Genomic DNA, 26,801 nt, shown 5'->3' with positions numbered 1-26,801 from the left:
CAATCGGCATGCAAACCCCTCCCATGTGATTGGCAAATGAGGTGCACACGCAATATATTGGTCAGAATTTGTACTTCATCATGTTTTTTTTTGTATTCTCGTTGTGATAGTATAAAATGTAATGTATAAAATCCTCTATTTTATTTTCTAAATCAGTGAAGTAGGCCAAATCCTGGCCCTGATGTAGGGTGGAAATGCGTTCATTTTACTCTGAGCAGTGAATGAATTGTTATACACTTCCACTGCCCTCTGACAGTTCCTCAGTTTCTTCTTCACTTCAGTTTGCTCCTCAATTCATGCGCCTCCTTTGGAGAGTGAGGTAGCAGCGTTGTTACCTTCACCCCAGTAGCCTAAGTAGTCACATCATTGTCATACAATGATTAACCACTATTGCATTTCATAACAAAATTGGCATGCGCTTGAAACTATTTTGACCATAGTCTGAACATGCTTGAAGAACAGGCCCCCTTTTTCCCTACACCATCCAGCACGCTGCCAAGGAGCGATTCCACCACAGCAGAGTTCATAGAGGTCCACGTGCTGGACGGCAGATCCATCACCATAGTCAGCGCCAGCACCCAGACAGACTGGGAGTGGGTGGAGCAGGCACTCGCAGACAGCTGTCAAGGTAGTCAGAATGTCCGATGGGTTTTGGGTTCGAATGCGTCACACTTTTTTTTTTTGCTGCTCTCCCCCTCTGACGACTCAAACATCTGTCAGCACCTTCCTACAATTATTTCCTCTCTCGTAGTTCAAAGTGAAGTGGAGAGGTTTGAGCCAAAAGCCTCATCACAGACAGTTCCCCAGAGTATAGTTATTGGGCCAGATTCAGAGGTAAGGTAATGTGGTACCACAGCCTATGGTATATGATTAGTTAATAGAAAACAGTTCAATCACAGTAGGCTATTCAATCAACCAATTTACTACCAAACCCAACAAACTGAAAATAGATCACAACAAACTGAAAGATTTGAAATGGTATAACAGGGTTTATCTTTTGTGTCCTCTTTGGAAGATTGAAGAGACAGATTTGGAGAAGGAGAATGAGTTGTATGGTATACCTAATGTGGGGCCACCTTCCATGTTGGCCTACAAACCAGAGTCGAAACAACCGCCTGTTCATTTTGAAAAGGTAAGCAACCTCAAGCACTTTGGATGAGAAATGATACAATGACTACAAAGTTAAAGTGAGGACTGTCAGCTTTAATTTGAGAGTATTGTCATCCATATCAGATGAACCGTTTTGTATTAAAGTAGTAAAAAGTACATTTTTTGGTGCCATATTTCTAGCACGCATTGGCTTACGATAAGGGCTGTGTTTTGACTCGGCTTACCCTGGCGTGTCGTTTTGATAGCCGTGTACTCAAAAATGACACACTACATCATTTACCGTTCAATTATATTGCGCACGAAAATAATCTGAAACACAACCAAAACTAACAGCAAGTGCATCCAACAATTTTGTGGAGTCACAACGAGCTTGATTTAGTCATTAAGTGCTATGAATATGGGACCAAATACCTAACTTTTTACTACTTTAATACACATACAAGTAAAAAAAAATTCTATACTTTTTATCCCCTGTATAAAGTGCAGTAATTTCTAAACGGTCCCCCCCCCCCGATATGAATGAAAATACCCTAAAATTAAAGCTGACAGCCTGCACTTTAACCTCATAGTCATTGTATCATTTTGTTTTTGTATCAAGTGCTGGTGTACAGAGCCAAAACGACAACAAATGAGTGTCACTGTCCCAACACTTTGGGAGCTTACTGTATTTTTTCTTTTCCCACAGTGCTTCTTGTTTTCATGACATATTTCATGTTACATACATAATATTGTACTGCACATGCATACACTACTGGTCAAAATGTTGAGAAGACCTACTCATTCAAGGGTTTGTCTTTATTTTTAGTATTTTCTTCATTGTAGAATAATAGTGAAGACATCAAAACTATGAAATAACACATATGGAATCATGTAGTAACCAAAAAAGTGTTAAATAGCCACCCTTTGCCTTGATGACAGCTTTGCACACTCTTAATATTCTCTCAACCAGCTTCATGAGGTTTTCACCTGGAATGCATTTCAATTAACAGGTGTGCCTTCTTAAAAGTTCATTTGTGGAATTTCTTTCCTTCTTAATGCATTTGAGCCAATCGGTTGTGTTGTGACAAGGTAGGGGGGTATACAGAAGACAGCCCTATTTGGTAAAAGACCAAGTCCATATTATGGCAAGAATAGCTCAAATAAGCAAAGAGAAACAACAGTCTATCATTACTTTAAGACATGAAGGTCAGTCAACACCGAACTTTGAAAGTTTCATCAAGTGCTATGATGAAACTGGCTCCCATGAGGACAGCCACAGGAATGGGAAACCCAGAGGTACCTCTGCTGTAGAGGATACGTTCATTAGAGTTACCAGCCTCAGAAATTGCAGCCCAAATAAATGCTTTAGAGTTCAAGTAACAGACACATCTCAACATCAACTGTTCAGAGGAGACTGTGTGAATCAGGCCTTCATGGTTGATTTACTGCAAAGAAACCACTACTAAAGGGCACCAATAAGAAGAAGAGCCTTGCTTGCGCCAAGAAATAAGAGCAATGGATATTAGACCATTGAAAATGTGTCCTTTGGTCTGGGGTCCAAATTTGAGATTTTTGGTCCCAGTCTTTGTGAGACGCTGTGTGGGTGAATGGATGATCTCTATGTGTATTTCCCACCGTAAAGCATGGCGGAGGAGGTGTGATGGTGTGGGGGTGCTTTGCTGGTGACAATGTTTGTGATTAATTTAGAGTTCAAGGCATATTTAACCTGCATGGCTACCACAGCATTCTGCAGCGATACACCATCCCATCTGGTTTGGGCTTGGTCCCACTATCATTTGTTTTTCAATAGGACAATGACCCAACACACCTCCAAGCTATGTAAGGGCTATTTGATCAAGAATGAGAGTTATGTTTTATTCGTAAGAGAAATTTGAAGTGTTTTAATGAGCAGGCTTTCTTTCATGATTTGTTTTATTTTGACTGGAGCAAGATTGAGCTTATCCCTGATGTGGAAACTGCCTGGAAATTCTTTCATGATGGTTTTTCCCAAATAGTAAACAAACATGCCCCATTCCGCAGGTTCAGGGTTAAAGGGCGGGATAATCCATGGTTTTCTTCTGAGCTGTCTTGTATTATTCACGACCGTAATCTAGCCTGGGCTAAAGCAAGGAAATCATGTTCTGATGCTGATTGGCTTATTTTTAGGCAGTTACGAAACAAGTGTTATTTTCTTCTCAGGAAGGCCAAGTCTGAATATTTTATGTCTGTTCCCACTGATAACCTGAATGACCCTAGACAGTTTTGGAAGGCTATTAAGTCTATGTCTGGTAACAGTAATGTTAATGAATTACCGTCATGTGTTTTGAAGGACTTGCTGTATATGACAACTGAAATGCTGAATTGTTTCAATGAGCACTTTTTATCATCTGGTAGTCTGTTTGATTCAGTGTCCTCTGTACAACCCTGTGTGGATGAACCAGTGAGAGCTGGTCAAACTTTTAGCTTTTTGCCATTCTCAGTGCAGGTGGTACTTAAAGCCCTGAAATCCTTTGATCAGAGAAAGCCTGCAGGTCCTGATCTTTTGGATCCCTGATTTTTAAATCTGGCAGTTGATTTCATAGCTGAACCACTTACATATCTGTTCAATCTAACCCTGGAATGTAATGAAGTCCTGAAAATCTGGAAATCAGCATTTGTCCTACCACTTTTAAAAGGGGGAGATCCAACTCTTATAAATAATTTATAGGCCAATCTCAAAGCTGTCACCCCTGGTGAAAATACTTGAAACCCTTGTAAGTGAACAACTAAAATAGTTTTTATTTACTAACTCTATTTTATCAATGTACCAATCGGGCTTCAGGAAGAAGCATAGCACAGTTACAGCAGCCATGAAGGTTTTAAATGACATCACTGAAGCCATTGACAAAAAACAGCACTGTGTCTCACTTTTTATTGATCTCTCTAAGGCTTTTGATACAGTTGATCATGCTATACTAAGGCAGATATTGTCGAGTGTAGGTCTTTTGGAGCATGCAATTGGATGGTTTGCTAACTATCTGTCTGATAGAACTCAGTGCACTCAATTTGATGGACTTATGTCTGTTCATTTGTCTGTCTTGAATGGTGTGCCCCAAGGCTCTGTACTTGGTCCTCTCTTATTCACTATTTATATAAATGATTTAGACAAAAATGTCCAAAATGCACAACTTCATTTTTATGCTGATGACACTGTTATTTACTGTTGTGCCTCGTCTCTTACAAAAGCTTTCCATAACATACCAACTGCTTTTTATCCTGTTCAACATACCTTGTGTCAATTGAAGCTTATCCTCAATACTGAGAGAACTAAACTAATGGTGTTTTCTTATGCAAGAAATAGACCTCTGAACCTTCACCTATCAGGGCAAGGAGATTGAGGTTGTAACCTCATATAAATATCTTGGAATTGTAATTGATGATGGACTCCCTTAAATTGCATATTCAACAACTTACAAAAACATTGAAGCTGAAATTGGGATTTTATTTTAGGAATAAGGCCTGTTTTTCTTTTGAAGCCAGAAGGAGGCTAGTACAGCTACATTTATGCCTTCACTAGACTATGGGGATATTTTATATATGAATGCTTCCGCTCAGTGTTTGAGATTAATTGACACTCTTTTCCATGGCACTTTGAGATTTATTTTAAACTGCAAAACCCTTACGCACCACTGCACTTTCTATACCAGGGTTGGCTGGCCTTCTCTAGTCACTCGTAGGCTCAGTCACTGGTATACTTTTACTAACAAAGCCATTTTGGGTTTACTACCTTTTTATTTGTGCATTTTTATTGTTCAGAAATGTGGTGGGTACTCTCTTCGTTCACTGGACTTTATCCTGCTAACTGTTCCAAATGTCCGAACTGAATTTGGTTAAAGGGATTTTATGTCCTCTGCGTCGCCTTGGAACACCTTACAAAATACTTTTAAACTGGAAGAACTTGTCCTGATTGGGGTTTTTAAATCACTGATTAAGGATTTTGAGGCTGATTCCCTGACCTGTCAATGTTTTTAAATTTGCTGTTTTATACTCTTGTGAATGCAATGTTTTTTACTAGATTACTTGTAGTTTTTCATGGTGTCTGTCCGTATTTGTTTTTGTAATGACTTGGTGCTGCCTATCTTGGCCAGGGCGCTCTTGAAAAAGAGATTATAATCTCAATGAGCCCTTCCTGGTTAAATTAAGGTTAAATAAAACATAAATAATGTGGAGTGCTATATCAGATGATTGGCCTCCACAATAACCCAACCTCAACCCAATTGAGATGTTTTGGGATGAGTTGGACCACAGAGTGAAGGAAAATCAGCCAACAAGTGCTCAGCATATGTGGGAACTCCGTCAAGACTGTTGGAAAAGCATTCCAGGTTAATTTTTTTATATTTTTTTATTTCACATTTATTTAACCAGGTAGGCCAGTTGAACAAGTTCTCGTTTACATCTGCGACCTGGCCAAGATAAAGCAAAGCAGAGTCTCAAATACAAAATATATTTTGATTTGTTTAATACTTTTTTGGTTACTACTTGTTTCCATATATGATATTTCATAAGTTTTGATGTCTTCACTATTATTCTACAATGTAGAAGAAAAACATTTGAATGAGTAGGTGTGTCCAAACTTCTGACGGGTACCGAACATGCATATTCTATAGCACTGTACATACATTCTATAGCACTGTACATGCATACATAATATAGTACTGTACATGCATACATAATATAGTACTGTACATACATTATATAGTACTGTACATACATTCTATAGTACTGTACATGCATACATTCTATAGTACTGTACATGCATACATAATATAGTACTGTACATGCATACATTCTATAGTACTGTACTTACATTCTATAGTACTGTACATGCATAATATAGTACTGTACATGCATACTATAGTACTGTACATGCATACTATAGTACTGTACATGCATAATACAGTACTGTAAATACATACATACTATGGTACTGTACATGCATACTATGTTACTGTAGATGCATACTATATTACTGTACATGCATACATACTATGGTACTGTGCATGCATAATATAGTACTGTACATGCATACATACATACTATAGTACTGTACATGCATACTATGGTACTGTACATGCATAATATAGTACTGTACATACATACATACATAATATAGTACTGTACATACATACTATAGTACTGTACATGCATAATATAGTACTGTGCATAATATAGTACTGTGCATGCATAGTTTACATACACTTAGGTTGGAGTCATTAAAACTCGTTTTTCAACCACTCCACAAATCTCTTTTTAACAAACTATAGTTTTGGCAAGTCGGTTAGGACATCTGCTTTGAGCATGACACAAGTCATTTTTCCAACAATTGTTTACAGACAGACTATTTCACTTATAATTCACTGTATCACAATTCCAGTGGGTCAGAAGTTTACATACGTTAAGTTGACTGTGCATTTAAACAGCTTGTAAAATTCCAGAAAATGATGTCATGGCTTTAGAAGCTTCTGATAGGCTAATTGACATAATTTGAGTCAATTGGAGATGTACCTGTGGATGTATTTCAAGGCCTACCTTCAAACTTGGTGCCTCTTTCCTTGAAAGATTTGGAATTTGGAAATCAGCCAAGACCTCAGAAAAAAATTGTAGACCTCCACAAGTCTGGTTCATCCTTGGGAGCAATTTCTAAACGGCTGAAGGTACCACGTTCATCTGTACAAACAATAGTACACAAGTGTAAACACCATGGGACCACGCAGTCGTCATACCGCTCAGGAAGGAGACACGTTCTGTCTCCTAGAGATTAATATACTTTGGTGCGAAAAGTGCAAATCAATCCCAGAAAAACAACAAAGGATCTTGTGGAGATGCTGGAGGAAACAGGTACAAAGGTATCTATAGCCACAGTAAAACGAGTCCTATATCGACATAACCTGAAAGGCCTCTTTTTGGAGATATGTCCTCTGGTCTGATGAAACAAAAATAGAACTGTTTGGCCATAATCACCATCGTTATGTTTGGAGGAAAAAGGGATGCTTGCAAGCCGAAGAACACCATCCCAACCGTGAAGCACAGGGGTGGCAGAACCATGTTGTTGAGGTGCATTGCTGCAGGAGGGACTGGTGCACTTCACAAAATAGATGGCATGAGGCAGGAACATTTTATTGAAGCAACATCTCAAGATATCAGTCAGGACGTTAAAGCTTGGTCGCAAATGGGTCTTCCAAATGGACAATGACCCCCAAGCATACTTCCAAAGTTGTGGCAAAATGGCTTAAGGACAACAAAGTCAACGTATTGGAGTGGCCATCACAAAGCCCAGACCTCAATCCTATAGAAAAGTTGTGGGCAGAACTGAAAAAGTGTGTGTGAGCAAGGAGGCCTACAAACCTGACTCAGTTACACCAGCTCTGTCAGGAGGAACGGGCCAAAATTCACCCAACAATTTAAAGACGACGCTACCAAATACTAATTGAGTGTATGTAAACTTCAGACCCACTGGGAATGTGATGAAAGAAATAAAAGCTGAAATAAATCATTCTACTATTTTTCTGACATTTCACATTCTTAAAATAAAGTGGTGATCCTAACTGACCTAAGACAGGGAATGTTTACTAGGATTAAATGGAATTGTGAATTGTGAAACTGAGTTTAAATGTATTTGGCGAAGGTGTATTTAAACTTCCAACTTCAACTGTACATGCATAAATACATTACTATGGTACGGTACAACATTTTACATGAGAAGAATGATGGTGAAGCTTGCCCTACTCTAGATCCCAGTGTTGCCCATCTCTGGATCCTCTGAAGCTCAGTCCAAACTGAAAATAGAGTTTGTTCTATGTGACTACTGCCAGCAACCCTGTAACCCTTTCATACGCCGGGAACAATTGGAAAATAATCGTGACCTGGAATTGGTGAGTCCTGCTGACAGTGAAGTTGTTCTTCATCAATTCAAAGCCAAACAATGCAAGTAACAATGGGCCAATATTTAAATACCTGTTTCAGAGAGAGAGACTGGAATGATTGCATTCTAATGTTCCTTTATCGTTCCTGGTGTGGATCACATGCTGCTAAGATTGTAGATATGGGTTAGAATTAAGTTAGAATGAAGTTGTCTCCTACTCCCATTGAACAGTTGTTTTGTTATGTTTCTACTCAGCTCTTTTGCTGTGAACGGGCTCAGAAAATGCGAGCGTTTCTCCTGGAAGAGGAGCGGGCCTTAGCCTCCATGGAGATGAACAGGAAGATTGATGTGGGCCCTCACCCACCCTTCATGAACAAACACGAGAAGAGAGCTGCAAAGGAGCGGGCAGAGCAGAGGTGAGAGGATCTAATTTAGGTAATACCCTGTCCATTTTGGTGTCAGCTGTTTGAAACCCTCTGCAGTCGTTATTCATACAATACTTATTGAGTTTTGCGGAGCAGCGTAGCGCTGTTGTAAAGGAAGTTGTGAAGGAAGTGAGTTTGTGTTTATACAGGACCTCCCGCCCCCACCTACCATAAAACAATCATGTGAATGTGGAGCTATACAGAGCCCTCTGCATTGTTACAAAATTTAGGAGGCACATAGCAATGGGGTATGGAGCGCAATTTGGACTCTGTGTACTTCCAGAGGCTCTGCAATACGGAGTCCCTGACCACATTTTCAGATCAAACATAAGTTGTCTCTAATCGGGGCTCCCGAACGGCTCTGCGGTCTAAAGTACTGCATCGCAGTGCTAGAGTCGTCACTACAGATACGTGTTCGATCCCGGGCTGTGTCGCAGCCGGCCGGGACAGGGAGACCCATGAGGCAGCGCACAGTTGCGCCCAGCTTCGCCTCTCCCGAGTCCATACGGGAGTTGCAGCGATGGGACAAGAATGTAACTAACAATTGGACATCATGTAATTGGAGAGAAAAAGGGGTGTAAAGTACCCCCCCCCCAAAATATGTGTGTATATACAGTTGGGCAAAAAAGTATTTAGTCAGCCACCAATTGTGCAAGTTCTCCCACTTAAAAAGATGAGAGAGGCCTGTACTTTTCACCATAGGTTCACTTCAACTATGACAGACAAAATGAGAAAAGAAATCCAGAAAATGTATTTGCAAGTTATGGTGGAAAATAAGTATTTGGTCAATAACAAAAGTTTATCTCAATACTTTGTTATATACCCTTTGTTGGCAATGACGGAGGTCAAAAGTTTTCTATACGTCTTGACAAGGTTTTCACACACTGTTGCTGGTATTTTGGCCCATTCCTCCATGCAGATTTCCTCTAGAGCAGTGATGTTTTGGGGCTGTTGCTGGGCAACACGGACTTTCAACTCCCTCCAAAGATTTTCTATGGGGTTGAGATATGGAGAGTGGCTAGGCCACTCCAGGACCTTCAAATGCTTCTTACGAAGCCACTCCTTTGTTGCCCGGGCGGTGTGTTTTTAAGTGGGAGAACTTGCACAATTGGTGGCTGACTAAATATTTTTTTGCCCCACTGTGTATGTATGTGTGTATGTGTGTATACATACATATGTGTGTAAATAAATAAGAATTAGCCTCTAATCGAATGATGGTGTACCTCACACCTCTCAACATACATGTGTAATAGAGTACCACAGTATGAGTCAAAATACCCATAAAACCTAGCGGTCAAACAGGGAAATGGTTCCAATCGTTTTTGCACCCTTAATTTCTCCAATAGGGGATTTTAAAAATACTTAAAATAAGGGTTGAGTTTCGTGTAGGCTTACCATTGCTTGACGTTTTGATCTCTTTAGGACAAGGTGACTTTTATCAATATATTCGCCTGTATTACCCCCCAAAAATGAAATGCTAAAATGATTGGAACCATTTCCCTGTTTGACTGTTAGGTTTCATGGGTATTATGACACCTCCACTGTGGGGCTCTATGGGCCCTTTTTAAGACTTAAAATCTAAACGTGGTCAAAGAGACACATTCTTACGTTTTGGAAAGAAGAGGAGGATGTCTTGGGTTCTCTATCTTCTGAGAGATTTCCACTTAACCTCCCAAAGTAGTGTCCATCACTCCAAGCTGTTCTGATGATGCACTCTGAGGAAGGCCAAACTCTATTTTAACTTAAGGTTGTTGGAATGGGAACTTCAGAAGGTCCTGAAGAAAGGCAATCAGAACCGATTTTTTTCAGGTAAGAGTCAAATGTTCATGTACTCACTAAAACACCTTGATACATTAAATAGTTACAACTATTATAATCTTAACTAATATGAGATGGTGAGTATAGTGATTTTGAACTCTCAGACAAAAATGGCAATACTGTTTTTTTTTTTCTTGTGTTTTTAAGGTCAGATCAAAACCATCTCCTACAGACTGTCCAATGAGGTTTGGACTTTCCGAGAAGAGTCTCACTTCCCTAAGATGGACATCATGAACTCCTCAGATATCTTCACCCTCCAGGGGGAGACGGACAGGCAGCACAGAGAGAGGGTAGGTTTCTGTATTAACACCATCCCTGTACTGGCATTGGCACCAGCTTATCTCATCTGAGTGCTCTCTACACCTATTCCCTTACTGTTACTCCCTTACTGTTCAGGTCCATGCTACTCCCTTACTGTTCAGGTCCTTGCTATTCAGGTCCCTGCTACTACCTTACTGTTCAGGTCCATGCTATTCCCTTACTATTCAGGTCCCTGCAATTCCCTTACTGTTCAGGTCCCTGCTATTCCCTTACTGTTCAGGTCCATGCTATTCCCTTACTGTTCAGGTCCATGCTATTCCCTTACTGTTCAGGTCCCTGCTATTCCCTTACTGTTCAGGTCCCTGCTATTCCCTTACTGTTCAGGTCCATGCTATTCCCTTACTGTTCAGGTCCATGCTATTCCCTTACTGTTCAGGTCCCTGCTATTCCCTTACTGTTCAGGTCCCTGCTATTCCCTTACTGTTCAGGTCCCTGCTATTCCCTTACTGTTCAGGTCCATGCTATTCCCTTACTGTTCAGGTCCCTGCTATTCCCTTACTGTTCAGGTCCCTGCTATTCCCTTACTGTTCAGGTCCATGCTATTCCTTACTGTTCAGGTCCCTGCTATTCCCTTACTGTTCAGGTCCCTGCTATTCCCTTACTGTTCAGGTCCCTGCTATTCCCTTACTGTTCAGGTCCCTGCTATTCCCTTACTGTTCAGGTCCCTGCTATTCCCTTACTGTTCAGGTCCCTGCTATTCCCTTACTGTTCAGGTCCATGCTATTCCCTTACTGTTCAGGTCCCTGCTATTCCCTTACTGTTCAGGTCCCTGCTATTCCCTTACTGTTCAGGTCCCTGCTATTCCCTTACTGTTCAGGTCCATGCTATTCCCTTACTGTTCAGGTCCCTGCTATTCCCTTACTGTTCAGGTCCCTGCTATTCCCTTACTGTTCAGGTCCCTGCTATTCCCTTACTGTTCAGGTCCCTGCTATTCCCTTACTGTTCAGGTCCATGCTATTCCCTTACTGTTCAGGTCCCTGCTATTTCCTTACTGTTCAGGTCCCTGCTATTCCCTTACTGTTCAGGTCCCTGCTATTCCCTTACTGTTCAGGTCCCTGCTATTCCCTTACTGTTCAGGTCCATGCTATTCCCCTACTGTTCAGGTCCCTGCAATTCCCTTACTGTTCAGGTCCATGCTATTCCCTTACTGTTCAGGTCCCTGCTATTCAGGTCCCTGCTACTCCCTTACTGTTCAGGTCTATGCTATTCCCTTACTGTTCAGGTCCCTGCTATTCAGGTCCCTGCTATTCCCTTACTGTTCAGGTCCCTGCTATTCCCTTACTGTTCAGGTTCCTGCTATTCCCTTACTGTTCAGGTCCATGCTATTCCCTTACTGTTCAGGTCCCTGCTATTCCCTTACTGTTCAGGTCCCTGCTATTCCCTTACTGTTCAGGTCCCTGCTATTCCCTTACTGTTCAGGTCCCTGCTATTCCCTTACTGTTCAGGTCCCTGCTATTCCCTTACTGTTCAGGTCCATGCTATTCCCTTACTGTTCAGGTCCCTGCTATTCCCTTACTGTTCAGGTCCCTGCTATTCCCTTACTGTTCAGGTCCCTGCTATTCCCTTACTGTTCAGGTCCCTGCTATTCCCTTACTGTTCAGGTCCCTGCTATTCCCTTACTGTTCAGGTCCATGCTATTCCCTTACTGTTCAGGTCCCTGCTATTCCCTTACTGTTCAGGTCCATGCTATTCCCCTACTGTTCAGGTCCCTGCAATTCCCTTACTGTTCAGGTCCATGCTATTCCCTTACTGTTCAGGTCCCTGCTATTCAGGTCCCTGCTACTCCCTTACTGTTCAGGTCTATGCTATTCCCTTACTGTTCAGGTCCCTGCTATTCAGGTCCCTGCTATTCCCTTACTGTTCAGGTCCCTGCTATTCCCTTACTGTTCAGGTCCCTGCTATTCCCTTACTGTTCAGGTCCCTGCTATTCCCTTACTGTTCAGGTCCCTGCTATTCCCTTACTGTTCAGGTCCCTGCTATTCCCTTACTGTTCAGGTCCCTGCTATTCCCTTACTGTTCAGGTCCATGCTATTCCCTTACTGTTCAGGTCCCTGCTATTCAGGTCCCTGCTACTCCCTTACTGTTCAGGTCCATGCTATTCCCTTACTGTTCAGGTCCCTGCTATTCAGGTCCCTGCTATTCCCTTACTGTTCAGGTCCCTGCTATTCCCTTACTGTTCGTGTCCCTGCTATTCCCTTACTGTTCAGGTCCCTGCTATTCCCTTACTGTTCAGGTCCCTGCTATTCCCTTACTGTTCAGGTCCCTGCTATTCCCTTACTGTTCAGCTCCATGCTATTCCCTTACTGTTCAGGTCCCTGCTATTCCCTTACTGTTCAGGTCCATGCTATTCCCTTACTGTTCAGGTCCCTGCTATTCCCTTACCGTTCAGGTCCCTGCTATTCCCTTACTGTTCAGGTCCCTGCTATTCCCTTACTGTTCAGGTCCCTGCTATTCCCTTACTGTTCAGGTCCCTGCTACTCCCTTACTGTTCAGGTCCCTGCTATTCAGGTACTTGCTATTCCCTTACTGTTCAGGTCCCTGCTTCTCCCTTACTGTTCAGGTCCCTGCTACTCCCTTACTGTTCAGGTCCATGCTATTCCCTTACTGTTCAGGTCCCTGCTATTCCCTTACTGTTCAGGTCCCTGCTACTCCCTTACTGTTCAGGTCCCTGCTATTCCCTTACTGTTCAGGTCCCTGCTATTCCCTTACTGTTCAGGTCCCTGCTATTCCCTTACTGTTCAGGTCCCTGCTATTCCCTTACTGTTCAGGTCCATGATATTCCCTTACTGTTCAGGTCCATGCTATTCCCTTACTGTTCAGGTCCCTGCTACTCCCTTACTGTTCAGGTCCCTGCTACTCCCTTACTGTTCAGGTCCCTGCTACTCCCTTACTGTTCAGGTCCCTGCTACTCCCTTACTGTTCAGGTCCCTGCTACTCCCTTACTGTTCAGGTCCCTGCTACTCCCTTACTGTTCAGGTCCATGCGATTCCCTTACTGTTCAGGTCCATGCTATTCCCTTACTGTTCAGGTCCCTGCTACTCCCTTACTGTTCAGGTCCCTGCTACTCCCTTACTGTTCAGGTCCCTGCTTCTCCCTTACTGTTCAGGTCCCTGCTACTCCCTTACTGTTCAGGTCCCTGCTACTCCCATACTGTTCAGGTCCCTGCTATTCAGGTCCCTGCTACTCCCTTACTGTTCAGGTCCATGCTATTCCCTTACTGTTCAAGTCCCTGCTATTCCCTTACTGTTCAGGTCCCTGCTACTCCCTTACTGTTCAGGTCCCTGCTATTCCCTTACTGTTCAGGTCCCTGCTATTCCCTTACTGTTCAGGTCCCTGCTATTCCCTTACTGTTCAGGTCCCTGCTATTCCCTTACTGTTCAGGTCCATGCTATTCCCTTACTGTTCAGGTCCATGCTATTCCCTTACTGTTCAGGTCCCTGCTACTCCCTTACTGTTCAGGTCCCTGCTACTCCCTTACTGTTCAGGTCCCTGCTACTCCCTTACTGTTCAGGTCCCTGCTATTCCCTTACTGTTCAGGTCCATGCTATTCCCTTACTGTTCAGGTCCATGCTATTCCCTTACTGTTCAGGTCCCTGCTACTCCCTTACTGTTCAGGTCCCTGCTACTCCCTTACTGTTCAGGTCCCTGCTACTCCCTTACTGTTCAGGTCCCTGCTATTCAGGTCCCTGCTATTCCCTTACTGTTCAGGTCCCTGCTATTCCCTTACTGTTCAGGTCCATGCTATTCCCTTACTGTTCAGGTCCCTGCTATTTCCTTACTGTTCAGGTCCCTGCTATTCCCTTACTGTTCAGGTCCCTGCTATTCCCTTACTGTTCAGGTCCCTGCTATTCCCTTACTGTTCAGGTCCATGCTATTCCCCTACTGTTCAGGTCCCTGCAATTCCCTTACTGTTCAGGTCCATGCTATTCCCTTACTGTTCAGGTCCCTGCTATTCAGGTCCCTGCTACTCCCTTACTGTTCAGGTCTATGCTATTCCCTTACTGTTCAGGTCCCTGCTATTCAGGTCCCTGCTATTCCCTTACTGTTCAGGTCCCTGCTATTCCCTTACTGTTCAGGTCCCTGCTATTCCCTTACTGTTCAGGTCCCTGCTATTCCCTTACTGTTCAGGTCCCTGCTATTCCCTTACTGTTCAGGTCCCTGCTATTCCCTTACTGTTCAGGTCCCTGCTATTCCCTTACTGTTCAGGTCCATGCTATTCCCTTACTGTTCAGGTCCCTGCTATTCAGGTCCCTGCTACTCCCTTACTGTTCAGGTCCATGCTATTCCCTTACTGTTCAGGTCCCTGCTATTCAGGTCCCTGCTATTCCCTTACTGTTCAGGTCCCTGCTATTCCCTTACTGTTCAGGTCCCTGCTATTCCCTTACTGTTCAGGTCCCTGCTATTCCCTTACTGTTCAGGTCCCTGCTATTCCCTTACTGTTCAGGTCCCTGCTATTCCCTTACTGTTCAGCTCCATGCTATTCCCTTACTGTTCAGGTCCCTGCTATTCCCTTACTGTTCAGGTCCATGCTATTCCCTTACTGTTCAGGTCCCTGCTATTCCCTTACCGTTCAGGTCCCTGCTATTCCCTTACTGTTCAGGTCCCTGCTATTCCCTTACTGTTCAGGTCCCTGCTATTCCCTTACTGTTCAGGTCCCTGCTACTCCCTTACTGTTCAGGTCCCTGCTATTCAGGTACTTGCTATTCCCTTACTGTTCAGGTCCCTGCTTCTCCCTTACTGTTCAGGTCCCTGCTACTCCCTTACTGTTCAGGTCCATGCTATTCCCTTACTGTTCAGGTCCCTGCTATTCCCTTACTGTTCAGGTCCCTGCTACTCCCTTACTGTTCAGGTCCCTGCTATTCCCTTACTGTTCAGGTCCCTGCTATTCCCTTACTGTTCAGGTCCCTGCTATTCCCTTACTGTTCAGGTCCCTGCTATTCCCTTACTGTTCAGGTCCATGATATTCCCTTACTGTTCAGGTCCATGCTATTCCCTTACTGTTCAGGTCCCTGCTATTCCCTTACTGTTCAGGTCCCTGCTATTCCCTTACTGTTCAGGTCCCTGCTATTCCCTTACTGTTCAGGTCCATGCTATTCCCTTACTGTTCAGGTCCCTGCTATTCCCTTACTGTTCAGGTCCATGCTATTCCCCTACTGTTCAGGTCCCTGCAATTCCCTTACTGTTCAGGTCCATGCTATTCCCTTACTGTTCAGGTCCCTGCTATTCAGGTCCCTGCTACTCCCTTACTGTTCAGGTCTATGCTATTCCCTTACTGTTCAGGTCCCTGCTATTCAGGTCCCTGCTATTCCCTTACTGTTCAGGTCCCTGCTATTCCCTTACTGTTCAGGTCCCTGCTATTCCCTTACTGTTCAGGTCCCTGCTATTCCCTTACTGTTCAGGTCCCTGCTATTCCCTTACTGTTCAGGTCCCTGCTATTCCCTTACTGTTCAGGTCCCTGCTATTCCCTTACTGTTCAGGTCCATGCTATTCCCTTACTGTTCAGGTCCCTGCTATTCAGGTCCCTGCTACTCCCTTACTGTTCAGGTCCATGCTATTCCCTTACTGTTCAGGTCCCTGCTATTCAGGTCCCTGCTATTCCCTTACTGTTCAGGTCCCTGCTATTCCCTTACTGTTCAGGTCCCTGCTATTCCCTTACTGTTCAGGTCCCTGCTATTCCTTTACTGTTCAGGTCCCTGCTATTCCCTTACTGTTCAGGTCCCTGCTATTCCCTTACTGTTCAGCTCCATGCTATTCCCTTACTGTTCAGGTCCCTGCTATTCCCTTACTGTTCAGGTCCATGCTATTCCCTTACTGTTCAGGTCCCTGCTATTCCCTTACCGTTCAGGTCCCTGCTATTCCCTTACTGTTCAGGTCCCTGCTATTCCCTTACTGTTCAGGTCCCTGCTATTCCCTTACTGTTCAGGTCCCTGCTACTCCCTTACTGTTCAGGTCCCTGCTATTCAGGTACTTGCTATTCCCTTACTGTTCAGGTCCCTGCTTCTCCCTTACTGTTCAGGTCCCTGCTACTCCCTTACTGTTCAGGTCCATGCTATTCCCTTACTGTTCAGGTCCCTGCTATTCCCTTACTGTTCAGGTCCCTGCTACTCCCTTACTGTTCAGGTCCCTGCTATTCCCTTACTGTTCAGGTCCCTGCTATTCCCTTACTGTTCAGGTCCCTGCTATTCCCTTACTGTTCAGGTCCCTGCTATTCCCTTACTGTTCAGGTCCATGATATTCCCTTACTGTTCAGGTCCATGCTATTCCCTTACTGTTCAGGTCCCTGCTACTCCCTTACTGTTCAGGTCCCTGCTACTCCCTTACTGTTCAGGTCCCTGCTACTCCCTTACTGTTCAGGTCCCTGCTACTCCCTTACTGTTCAGGTCCCTGCTACTCCCTTACTGTTCAGGTCCCTGCTACTCCCTTACTGTTCAGGTCCATGCGATTCCCTTACTGTTCAGGTCCATGCTATTCCCTTACTGTTCAGGTCCCTGCTACTCCCTTACTGTTCAGGTCCCTGCTACTCCCTTACTGTTCAGGTCCCTGCTTCTCCCTTACTGTTCAGGTCCCTGCTACTCCCTTACTGTTCAGGTCCCTGCTACTCCCATACTGTTCAGGTCCCTGCTATTCAGGTCCCTGCTACTCCCTTACTGTTCAGGTCCATGCTATTCCCTTACTGTTCAAGTCCCTGCTATTCCCTTACTGTTCAGGTCCCTGCTACTCCCTTACTGTTCAGGTCCCTGCTATTCCCTTACTGTTCAGGTCCCTGCTATTCCCTTACTGTTCAGGTCCCTGCTATTCCCTTACTGTTCAGGTCCCTGCTATTCCCTTACTGTTCAGGTCCATGCTATTCCCTTACTGTTCAGGTCCATGCTATTCCCTTACTGTTCAGGTCCCTGCTACTCCCTTACTGTTCAGGTCCCTGCTACTCCCTTACTGTTCAGGTCCCTGCTACTCCCTTACTGTTCAGGTCCCTGCTATTCCCTTACTGTTCAGGTCCATGCTATTCCCTTACTATTCAGGTCCATGCTATTCCCTTACTGTTCAGGTCCCTGCTACTCCCTTACTGTTCAGGTCCCTGCTACTCCCTTACTGTTCAGGTCCCTGCTACTCCCTTACTGTTCAGGTCCCTGCTATTCAGGTCCCTGCTATTCCCTTACTGTTCAGGTCCCTGCTATTCCCTTACTGTTCAGGTCCATGCTATTCCCTTACTGTTCAGGTCCCTGCTATTTCCTTACTGTTCAGGTCCCTGCTATTCCCTTACTGTTCAGGTCCCTGCTATTCCCTTACTGTTCAGGTCCCTGCTATTCCCTTACTGTTCAGGTCCATGCTATTCCCCTACTGTTCAGGTCCCTGCAATTCCCTTACTGTTCAGGTCCATGCTATTCCCTTACTGTTCAGGTCCCTGCTATTCAGGTCCCTGCTACTCCCTTACTGTTCAGGTCTATGCTATTCCCTTACTGTTCAGGTCCCTGCTATTCAGGTCCCTGCTATTCCCTTACTGTTCAGGTCCCTGCTATTCCCTTACTGTTCAGGTCCCTGCTATTCCCTTACTGTTCAGGTCCCTGCTATTCCCTTACTGTTCAGGTCCCTGCTATTCCCTTACTGTTCAGGTCCCTGCTATTCCCTTACTGTTCAGGTCCCTGCTATTCCCTTACTGTTCAGGTCCATGCTATTCCCTTACTGTTCAGGTCCCTGCTATTCAGGTCCCTGCTACTCCCTTACTGTTCAGGTCCATGCTATTCCCTTACTGTTCAGGTCCCTGCTATTCAGGTCCCTGCTATTCCCTTACTGTTCAGGTCCCTGCTATTCCCTTACTGTTCAGGTCCCTGCTATTCCCTTACTGTTCAGGTCCCTGCTATTCCCTTACTGTTCAGGTCCCTGCTATTCCCTTACTGTTCAGGTCCCTGCTATTCCCTTACTGTTCAGCTCCATGCTATTCCCTTACTGTTCAGGTCCCTGCTATTCCCTTACTGTTCAGGTCCATGCTATTCCCTTACTGTTCAGGTCCCTGCTATTCCCTTACCGTTCAGGTCCCTGCTATTCCCTTACTGTTCAGGTCCCTGCTATTCCCTTACTGTTCAGGTCCCTGCTATTCCCTTACTGTTCAGGTCCCTGCTACTCCCTTACTGTTCAGGTCCCTGCTATTCAGGTACTTGCTATTCCCTTACTGTTCAGGTCCCTGCTTCTCCCTTACTGTTCAGGTCCCTGCTACTCCCTTACTGTTCAGGTCCATGCTATTCCCTTACTGTTCAGGTCCCTGCTATTCCCTTACTGTTCAGGTCCCTGCTACTCCCTTACTGTTCAGGTCCCTGCTATTCCCTTACTGTTCAGGTCCCTGCTATTCCCTTACTGTTCAGGTCCCTGCTATTCCCTTACTGTTCAGGTCCCTGCTATTCCCTTACTGTTCAGGTCCATGATATTCCCTTACTGTTCAGGTCCATGCTATTCCCTTACTGTTCAGGTCCCTGCTACTCCCTTACTGTTCAGGTCCCTGCTACTCCCTTACTGTTCAGGTCCCTGCTACTCCCTTACTGTTCAGGTCCCTGCTACTCCCTTACTGTTCAGGTCCCTGCTACTCCCTTACTGTTCAGGTCCCTGCTACTCCCTTACTGTTCAGGTCCATGCGATTCCCTTACTGTTCAGGTCCCTGCTATTCCCTTACTGTTCAGGTCCCTGCTACTCCCTTACTGTTCAGGTCCCTGCTACTCCCTTACTGTTCAGGTCCCTGCTTCTCCCTTACTGTTCAGGTCCCTGCTACTCCCTTACTGTTCAGGTCCCTGCTACTCCCATACTGTTCAGGTCCCTGCTATTCAGGTCCCTGCTACTCCCTTACTGTTCAGGTCCATGCTATTCCCTTACTGTTCAAGTCCCTGCTATTCCCTTACTGTTCAGGTCCCTGCTACTCCCTTACTGTTCAGGTCCCTGCTATTCCCTTACTGTTCAGGTCCCTGCTATTCCCTTACTGTTCAGGTCCCTGCTATTCCCTTACTGTTCAGGTCCCTGCTATTCCCTTACTGTTCAGGTCCATGCTATTCCCTTACTGTTCAGGTCCATGCTATTCCCTTACTGTTCAGGTCCCTGCTACTCCCTTACTGTTCAGGTCCCTGCTACTCCCTTACTGTTCAGGTCCCTGCTACTCCCTTACTGTTCAGGTCCCTGCTATTCCCTTACTGTTCAGGTCCATGCTATTCCCTTACTGTTCAGGTCCATGCTATTCCCTTACTGTTCAGGTCCCTGCTACTCCCTTACTGTTCAGGTCCCTGCTACTCCCTTACTGTTCAGGTCCCTGCTACTCCCTTACTGTTCAGGTCCCTGCTATTCAGGTCCCTGCTATTCCCTTACTGTTCAGGTCCCTGCTACTCCCTTACTGTTCAGGTCCCTGCTATTCAGGTCCCTGCTATTCCCTTACTGTTCAGGTCCATGCTATTCCCTTACTGTTCAAGTCCCTGCTATTCCCTTACTGTTCAGGTCCCTGCTACTCCCTTACTGTTCAGGTCCCTGCTATTCCCTTACTGTTCAGGTCCCTGCTATTACCTTACTGTTCAGGTCCCTGCTATTCCCTTACTGTTCAGTTCCCTGCTATTCCCTTACTGTTCAGGTCCATGCTATTCCCTTACTGTTCAGGTCCATGCTATTCCCTTACTGTTCAGGTCCATGCTATTCCCTTACTGTTCAGGTCCCTGCTATTCCCTTACTGTTCAGGTCCCTGCTATTCCCTTACTGTTCAGGTCCCTGCTATTCCCTTACTGTTCAGGTCCCTGCTATTCCCTTACTGTTCAGGTCCCTGCTATTCCCTTACTGTTCAGGTCCCTGCTATTCCCTTACTGTTCAGGTCCCTGCTATTCCCTTACTGTTCAGGTCCCTGCTATTCCCTTACTGTTCAGGTCTCTGCTATTCACTTACTGTTCAGGTCCCTGCAATTCCCTTACTGTTCAGGTCCCTGCTATTCCCTTACTGTTCAGGTCCATGCTATTCCCTTACTGTTCAGGTCCATGCTATTCCCTTACTGTTCAGGTCCATGCTATTCCCTTACTGCTCAGGTCCATGCTATTCCCTTACTGTTCAGGTCCATGCTATTCCCTTACTGTTCAGGTCCCTGCTACTCCCTTACTGTTCAGGTCCCTGCTACTCCCTTACTGTTCAGGTCCCTGCTATTCAGGTCCCTGCTATTCCCTTACTGTTCAGGTCCCTGCTACTCCCTTACTGTTCAGGTCCCTGCTATTCAGGTCCCTGCTATTCCCTTACTGTTCAGGTCCCTGCTATTCCCTTACTGTTCAGGTCCCTGCTATTCCCTTACTGTTCAGGTCCCTGCTACTCCCTTACTGTTCAGGTCCCTGCTATTCCCTTACTGTTCAGGTCTCTGCTATTCCCTTACTGTTCAGGTCCCTGCTATTCCCTTACTGTTCAGGTCCCTGCTATTCCCTTACTGTTCAGGTCCCTGCTATTCCCTTACTGTTCAGGTCCATGCTATTCCCTTACTGTTCAGGTCCATGCTATTCCCTTACTGTTCAAGTCCCTGCTATTCCCTTACTGTTCAGGTCCCTGCTACTCCCTTACTGTTCAGGTCCCTGCTATTCCCTTACTGTTCAGGTCCCTGCTATTACCTTACTGTTCAGGTCCCTGCTATTCCCTTACTGTTCAGTTCCCTGCTATTCCCTTACTGTTCAGGTCCATGCTATTCCCTTACTGTTCAGGTCCATGCTATTCCCTTACTGTTCAGGTCCATGCTATTCCCTTACTGTTCAGGTCCCTGCTATTCCCTTACTGTTCAGGTCCCTGCTATTCCCTTACTGTTCAGGTCCCTGCTATTCCCTTGCTGTTCAGGTCCCTGCTATTCCCTTACTGTTCAGGTCCCTGCTATTCCCTTACTGTTCAGGTCCCTGCTATTCCCTTACTGTTCAGGTCCCTGCTATTCCCTTACTGTTCAGGTCCCTGCTATTCCCTTACTGTTCAGGTCCCTGCTATTCCCTTACTGTTCAGGTCTCTGCTATTCACTTACTGTTCAGGTCCCTGCAATTCCCTTACTGTTCAGGTCCCTGCTATTCCCTTACTGTTCAGGTCCATGCTATTCCCTTACTGTTCAGGTCCATGCTATTCCCTTACTGTTCAGGTCCATGCTATTCCCTTACTGCTCAGGTCCATGCTATTCCCTTACTGTTCAGGTCCATGCTATTCCCTTACTGTTCAGGTCCCTGCTACTCCCTTACTGTTCAGGTCCCTGCTACTCCCTTACTGTTCAGGTCCCTGCTATTCAGGTCCCTGCTATTCCCTTACTGTTCAGGTCCCTGCTACTCCCTTACTGTTCAGGTCCCTGCTATTCAGGTCCCTGCTATTCCCTTACTGTTCAGGTCCCTGCTATTCCCTTACTGTTCAGGTCCCTGCTATTCCCTTACTGTTCAGGTCCCTGCTACTCCCTTACTGTTCAGGTCCCTGCTATTCCCTTACTGTTCAGGTCTCTGCTATTCCCTTACTGTTCAGGTCCCTGCTATTCCCTTACTGTTCAGGTCCCTGCTATTCCCTTACTGTTCAGGTCCCTGCTATTCCCTTACTGTTCAGGTCCATGCTATTCCCTTACTGTTCAGGTCCCTGCTATTCCCTTACTATTCAGGTCCCTGCTATTCCCTTACTGTTCAGGTCCCTGCTATTCCCTTACTGTTCAGGTCCCTGCTATTCCCTTACTGTTCAGGTCCATGCTATTCCCTTACTGTTCAGGTCCATGCTATTCCCTTACTGTTCAGGTCCATGCTATTCCCTTACTGTTCAGGTCCCTGCTATTCCCTTACTGTTCAGGTCCCTGCTATTCCCTTACTGTTCAGGTCCATGGACTACCATTACTGAGTGATCTATATGTTTGTTTTTTAGAGAATACATTTGCTTCTGAGGTTCTATCCAAATGGCAAACCCTTCATCACGTTATATCCAGACGGAACAGGTAATGTGTTGTATCTTTTTATTTAAGAGACTCGGGCACCAGGCAATTGTACAACAGCTTAGCAATAAGTTCCTTAGTGAAAACAAAGCTATCCATCTGGGAATGTTGCTATCATCATCTCCTCTGTGGAGGCTGCTGACTTCACCTATATAATCATGGAGGACAAGGATTTAGAGCCAAACTTTGAGGCCATGTTTACAACCAGAGGCCAGTCTACGTGCTACCACCCCAATGGACTTATATGGTGTGTACCATTTAATACTTGCCATGAAAATCACATACACAGATCAACTGTGGCAGTGTTCTGCTGTTACTGCATGTCTATACTGGAACTGTGGCCTACTTGTGTTTGGAAACTGGACCTAAGCTTTGGGGTGTGTGTGTGTGAAGGGTGAACCTGACTCAGCTGGGAGGCTCCTGCTGCAGTGAGACCGGGGCTCTGAGACGACGCTGGACCTGGCTGGACCTTGAGCCTCACATCCAAGCCCCTCCCTTCCAGCCCATCTGTCTGGTCCTAGGTAGCCACGTCAGCCTCCGCATCCAGTCCCAGGAACGCATCTACCTCACATTCTCCTCTCACCAAAGCAGAGTACGTTTCAACGTGGGCTCCAAACTCAAGGTGAGTCGTCACAGGACTGTCTCAAGTAAGCACATATTGATGAACTTCTCCGTCGTTCATTGATTGATGGATTTTCAAGGATAAGGATAATTACAGTAATGCACATAAAACATACATAGCTGATAAGCTGCTAATCTCATGGACACGCTCCATCCCATGTGTTCTGTTTTCTGTTGTTTTTCTCTCCTAGCTAACCCATCCGGAAGGCCTAGTGATGCCGGGGCCAGACATCCTGCAACAACATCTCCAAATGAAAAGCCTGGAGATTTACACTCTGCTGGACCGGATGCAGACCTGCATGGCCTACCAGCACTCGGCCAATCCCCACAACATTAAGCCCCAGTACAGCCTCATTGCCCAGATGCAGAGACTCAAGAGACAGATGGAAAAACAGAGCTCACCCAAAAACACCAAAGCTCTCATGGCCTCTAAGGACTTATAACAACTGACAACTCAAAGCCTGTGTTGTTCTAGAATTCATATTGTTGCTATGAAACCAAGGCATTTAGCATTTTATTCTAATTAGAAATAAATACAGTAGCCATGTGTAGCTATGCTAAAATATTAGAAAAGACTGGTCATGTTTCTTGTCAGATACATTTTGAATAGATTTAATGGTTGGCCCATTGTGCAAATTAAGAAATTAGTCAGCAGTCTAAGGAAAATGATGAATGAGGCACCTCACTCTTCAATCACAAGTAGGCCTAGAAGATTCAGTTGAGGTCCCAACAACCCTTGAACCCACCAACCCAGCCGTTTAATGTTGCTGGTCGGCTGTACAGCTGCCACGCGACTTGAAGGATGTGTAGTGATGCAGGAAACCTACAAACGGGGTAATAATGTTTTGACTAACTAGTTTTATACTGACTCGGTGCAGGTATCATAGCTAACTCCGAATCTTCAATAGAAATAGGCCACGGTAGACAGAACCTTAATTACTCATCTGTGCAGCAGCCTGAAGGTCAACTGATTGACCATGACATTTCTGAACAGTCTCTTCAGAGGAGCTGTGTCTGCGATGTTATGCCCACGGCATTTACATAATTTAAGTAAAAATAAATCTTGTGAGTTAATTTAATAGTTGGCATATCATATATTTCCATATATATATATATATATATATATATATATATATATATATATATATATATATATATATATATATATATATATATATATATATATATATATATATATATTTTTTTTTTTTTAAGTAGTAGAAGGGAAAAAAAATACATTGCAATGAGTTTTCATGTCAGTGGCATAATGTTGACTTATCTGAATGCCTGGACCACAGCTATGGGAATGTGTGGAGGTCATCTCCAGAATGAGCACCAGGACACAGACCGACTGGGTGGACCAGAGGAGACATGAGGACAGTAGCCGAGGTAAGAGGAGAAAAGTACTATCAGATGAGATGAGTGATGATTGTTATAGGTCAGACTTCAGAATTATGCTGATCCTCGAAGCATAGCATGTTGTTTACTTACTTAGCCCAACTACTTCCCTTTCTCCTGACAAATGATTCCTTTGCAGTCAACATTCAGTCAGAAGAAGGGACTATAAAACCTGTAGAGGAATCAGGGATCCCCTTGGAATGTGTGGAGACACGTCTTGACTCCGAGGTAGCTAGGCGAAAAACACCGATGTTTTTAGAAATATTTCCTCACTATGAAAAAATATAGTAAATCACTTCAAATCAATTCCAATAAATGTCTATTTCCTGTCTCTGAGAAGTCCCTGAAGTGCTCCAAGAGCGTGATTTGTGTTGAGGGGAAAAGTCTACATCTTCATCTCAGAGTATTTTTATTGTTACCAGTCTAACAGACATCAGACAGCGTGAAATGTTAACGTTACTGTAGATACAGAATCCTGAAATCTGGAGTTTCTCCATTTTCACTTATTAATGATGAGCAATGTGGGCACTTCTGTTGAATAAATGATGAACTGCCTTTGTTGTCTCTCTTTAGAATCTTCCTAAAAACGAGGACCCGGAGATGGATCCGTCCCTAGATAATGAAGTGTTGGCTCACTCAGCAAGGATCTCCAAACTCCCACAGCTTGCCAAGTAGAAACTAAACAGTCACCAACACATTTTGACATGGTGATGTTTGTTATTATCACTGTTGGATTGTTTCAGAAAACTTTCTTCATGCTGTTTTTTTCTAAGTACATTATGGCTTAGCTGATTCAACTGAACACTGTCACGGTACAGTAATACCCCAATTGTATTACGCATACAATATTTTCTTGTATAATTTTTGGGGGGTTGTGAAAACAGTGTATTGCTGGTATGTAGGCCACTACAGGCGACTGACTGTATGGACATGGCTAAAAAGGACAGGCTAAGAGCTGAATGCTTGTTTCCTTTTAGAGCACAAGGGCATCCAGCTCGGACTCGTCATGGGAGCTCCTGGAAAGTGAGCTGGACTCTATTACCTGTGAGTACTGCCAGCAGCACAGGAAGCCCCCAGAGACCAGCTAGTCAACAATACAGACCCAGAGGAGGTGAGGCCTTCACAAACCACATACACAAGTCTCACACACATCTAACTCAGCCAATAAGCACAATCCTTTTTGTGTGAAACTGAAATTCACTCCAACCTGCAAAGAACCTCCAGTAACATTTGTCCCTCTGGATGTAATATCCCTGGTTTGATAGTTTGAAATCTCCCATTAGAGGCACAGCCCTTTGGTAGGTTCACCTGCCACTTAGATTGCTGGAGAGAAGGAAAACAATCACTTGTACACAATATTAGATGTCAAAATTAAGATTATACATGAATAGTCATTTATTTTGTAATGACTTTGTGTATTTATATTGTACAGATTTAATTCGAATTAAATGGCATTTCAACAAATTGGCCGGTGTAGGCCGTCATTGTAAATGAGAATGTATTCTTTACTGACTTGCCTAGTTAAATAAAACAAAATTGCTGGGAAGGCTTTCCTCTAGATGGAATGTAAACCCATTTCATGAAGCTCCTGACGAACAGTTGTTGTGCTGACGTTGCTTCCAGAGGCAGTTTGGAACTCGGTAGTGAGTGTTGCAACCGGGAACAGATTTTTACACGCTACATGCTTCAGCACTCGGTGGTCCCGTTCTGTGAGCTTGTGCGGCCTACCACTTTGCGGCTGAGCCGTTGTTGCTCCTAGACGTTTCCACTTCACAATAACAGCATTTACAGTTAACCGGGGCAGCTCTAGTAGGGCATAAATTTGACGATTTGACTTGGAAAGGTGGCATCCTATGACGGTGCCTTTTTGAAAGTCACTGAGCTCTTCAGTAAGGCCATTCTACTATGCTTGTCTATGGAGATTGCATGGCTGTGTGCTCGATTTTAAACACCTGTCAGCAACGGGTGTGGCTGAAATAGCCGAATCCACTCATTTTGAAGGGGTGTCCAAGTACGCGTGTGTGTGTATATAAATATGTGTGTATTTCTCTGCTGCGTTTGAAATGTGTTGTCTCTGTCAGTTGTTTTTGTTACGAAGTGGCCTGGAGGATGGCTGACTGTCTGTCGGAGGGGGAGCCTGTGTTCTGCGTGATCCAGGAGAACTTAAAGGTTGATGTGGGCCCTCACCTGCCCTTCAAAACGGCTGCGAAGAAGCGGGCCGAGCAAAGGTCAGGACCAGTCTATCTGTGATAGATGGGGTACTAATACAAGCAACTCTAATTGACTCTACTTTTGATAT

At 44.6% G+C, this 26,801-nt stretch overlaps 1 protein-coding gene across 1 annotated transcript; it reads left to right on the top strand.

The window, feature by feature from the left end:
* The first annotated feature begins 447 nt into the window (after nucleotides 1-447).
* Nucleotides 448-23,667, top strand: LOC110520620 (uncharacterized). Its single transcript, XM_090230603.1, has 7 exons — nucleotides 448-628; nucleotides 752-834; nucleotides 1,016-1,132; nucleotides 8,246-8,406; nucleotides 22,575-22,730; nucleotides 22,877-23,105; nucleotides 23,296-23,667. The coding sequence occupies exons 1-7, from the start codon at nucleotides 448-450 to the stop codon at nucleotides 23,545-23,547; spliced, it is 1,179 nt and encodes a 392-aa protein (XP_090086729.1). The 3' UTR covers nucleotides 23,548-23,667.
* Nucleotides 23,668-26,801: the final 3,134 nt, after the last annotated feature.

The sequence above is a fragment of the Oncorhynchus mykiss genome, chromosome 3 (assembly GCF_057628025.1).
Source record: "Oncorhynchus mykiss isolate SJ-2025 chromosome 3, ASM5762802v1, whole genome shotgun sequence".
Taxonomy (NCBI): domain Eukaryota; kingdom Metazoa; phylum Chordata; class Actinopteri; order Salmoniformes; family Salmonidae; genus Oncorhynchus; species Oncorhynchus mykiss.
The sequence above is the reverse complement of the archived record's forward strand: the minus strand, read 5'-3'. Positions and strand labels throughout refer to the sequence as shown.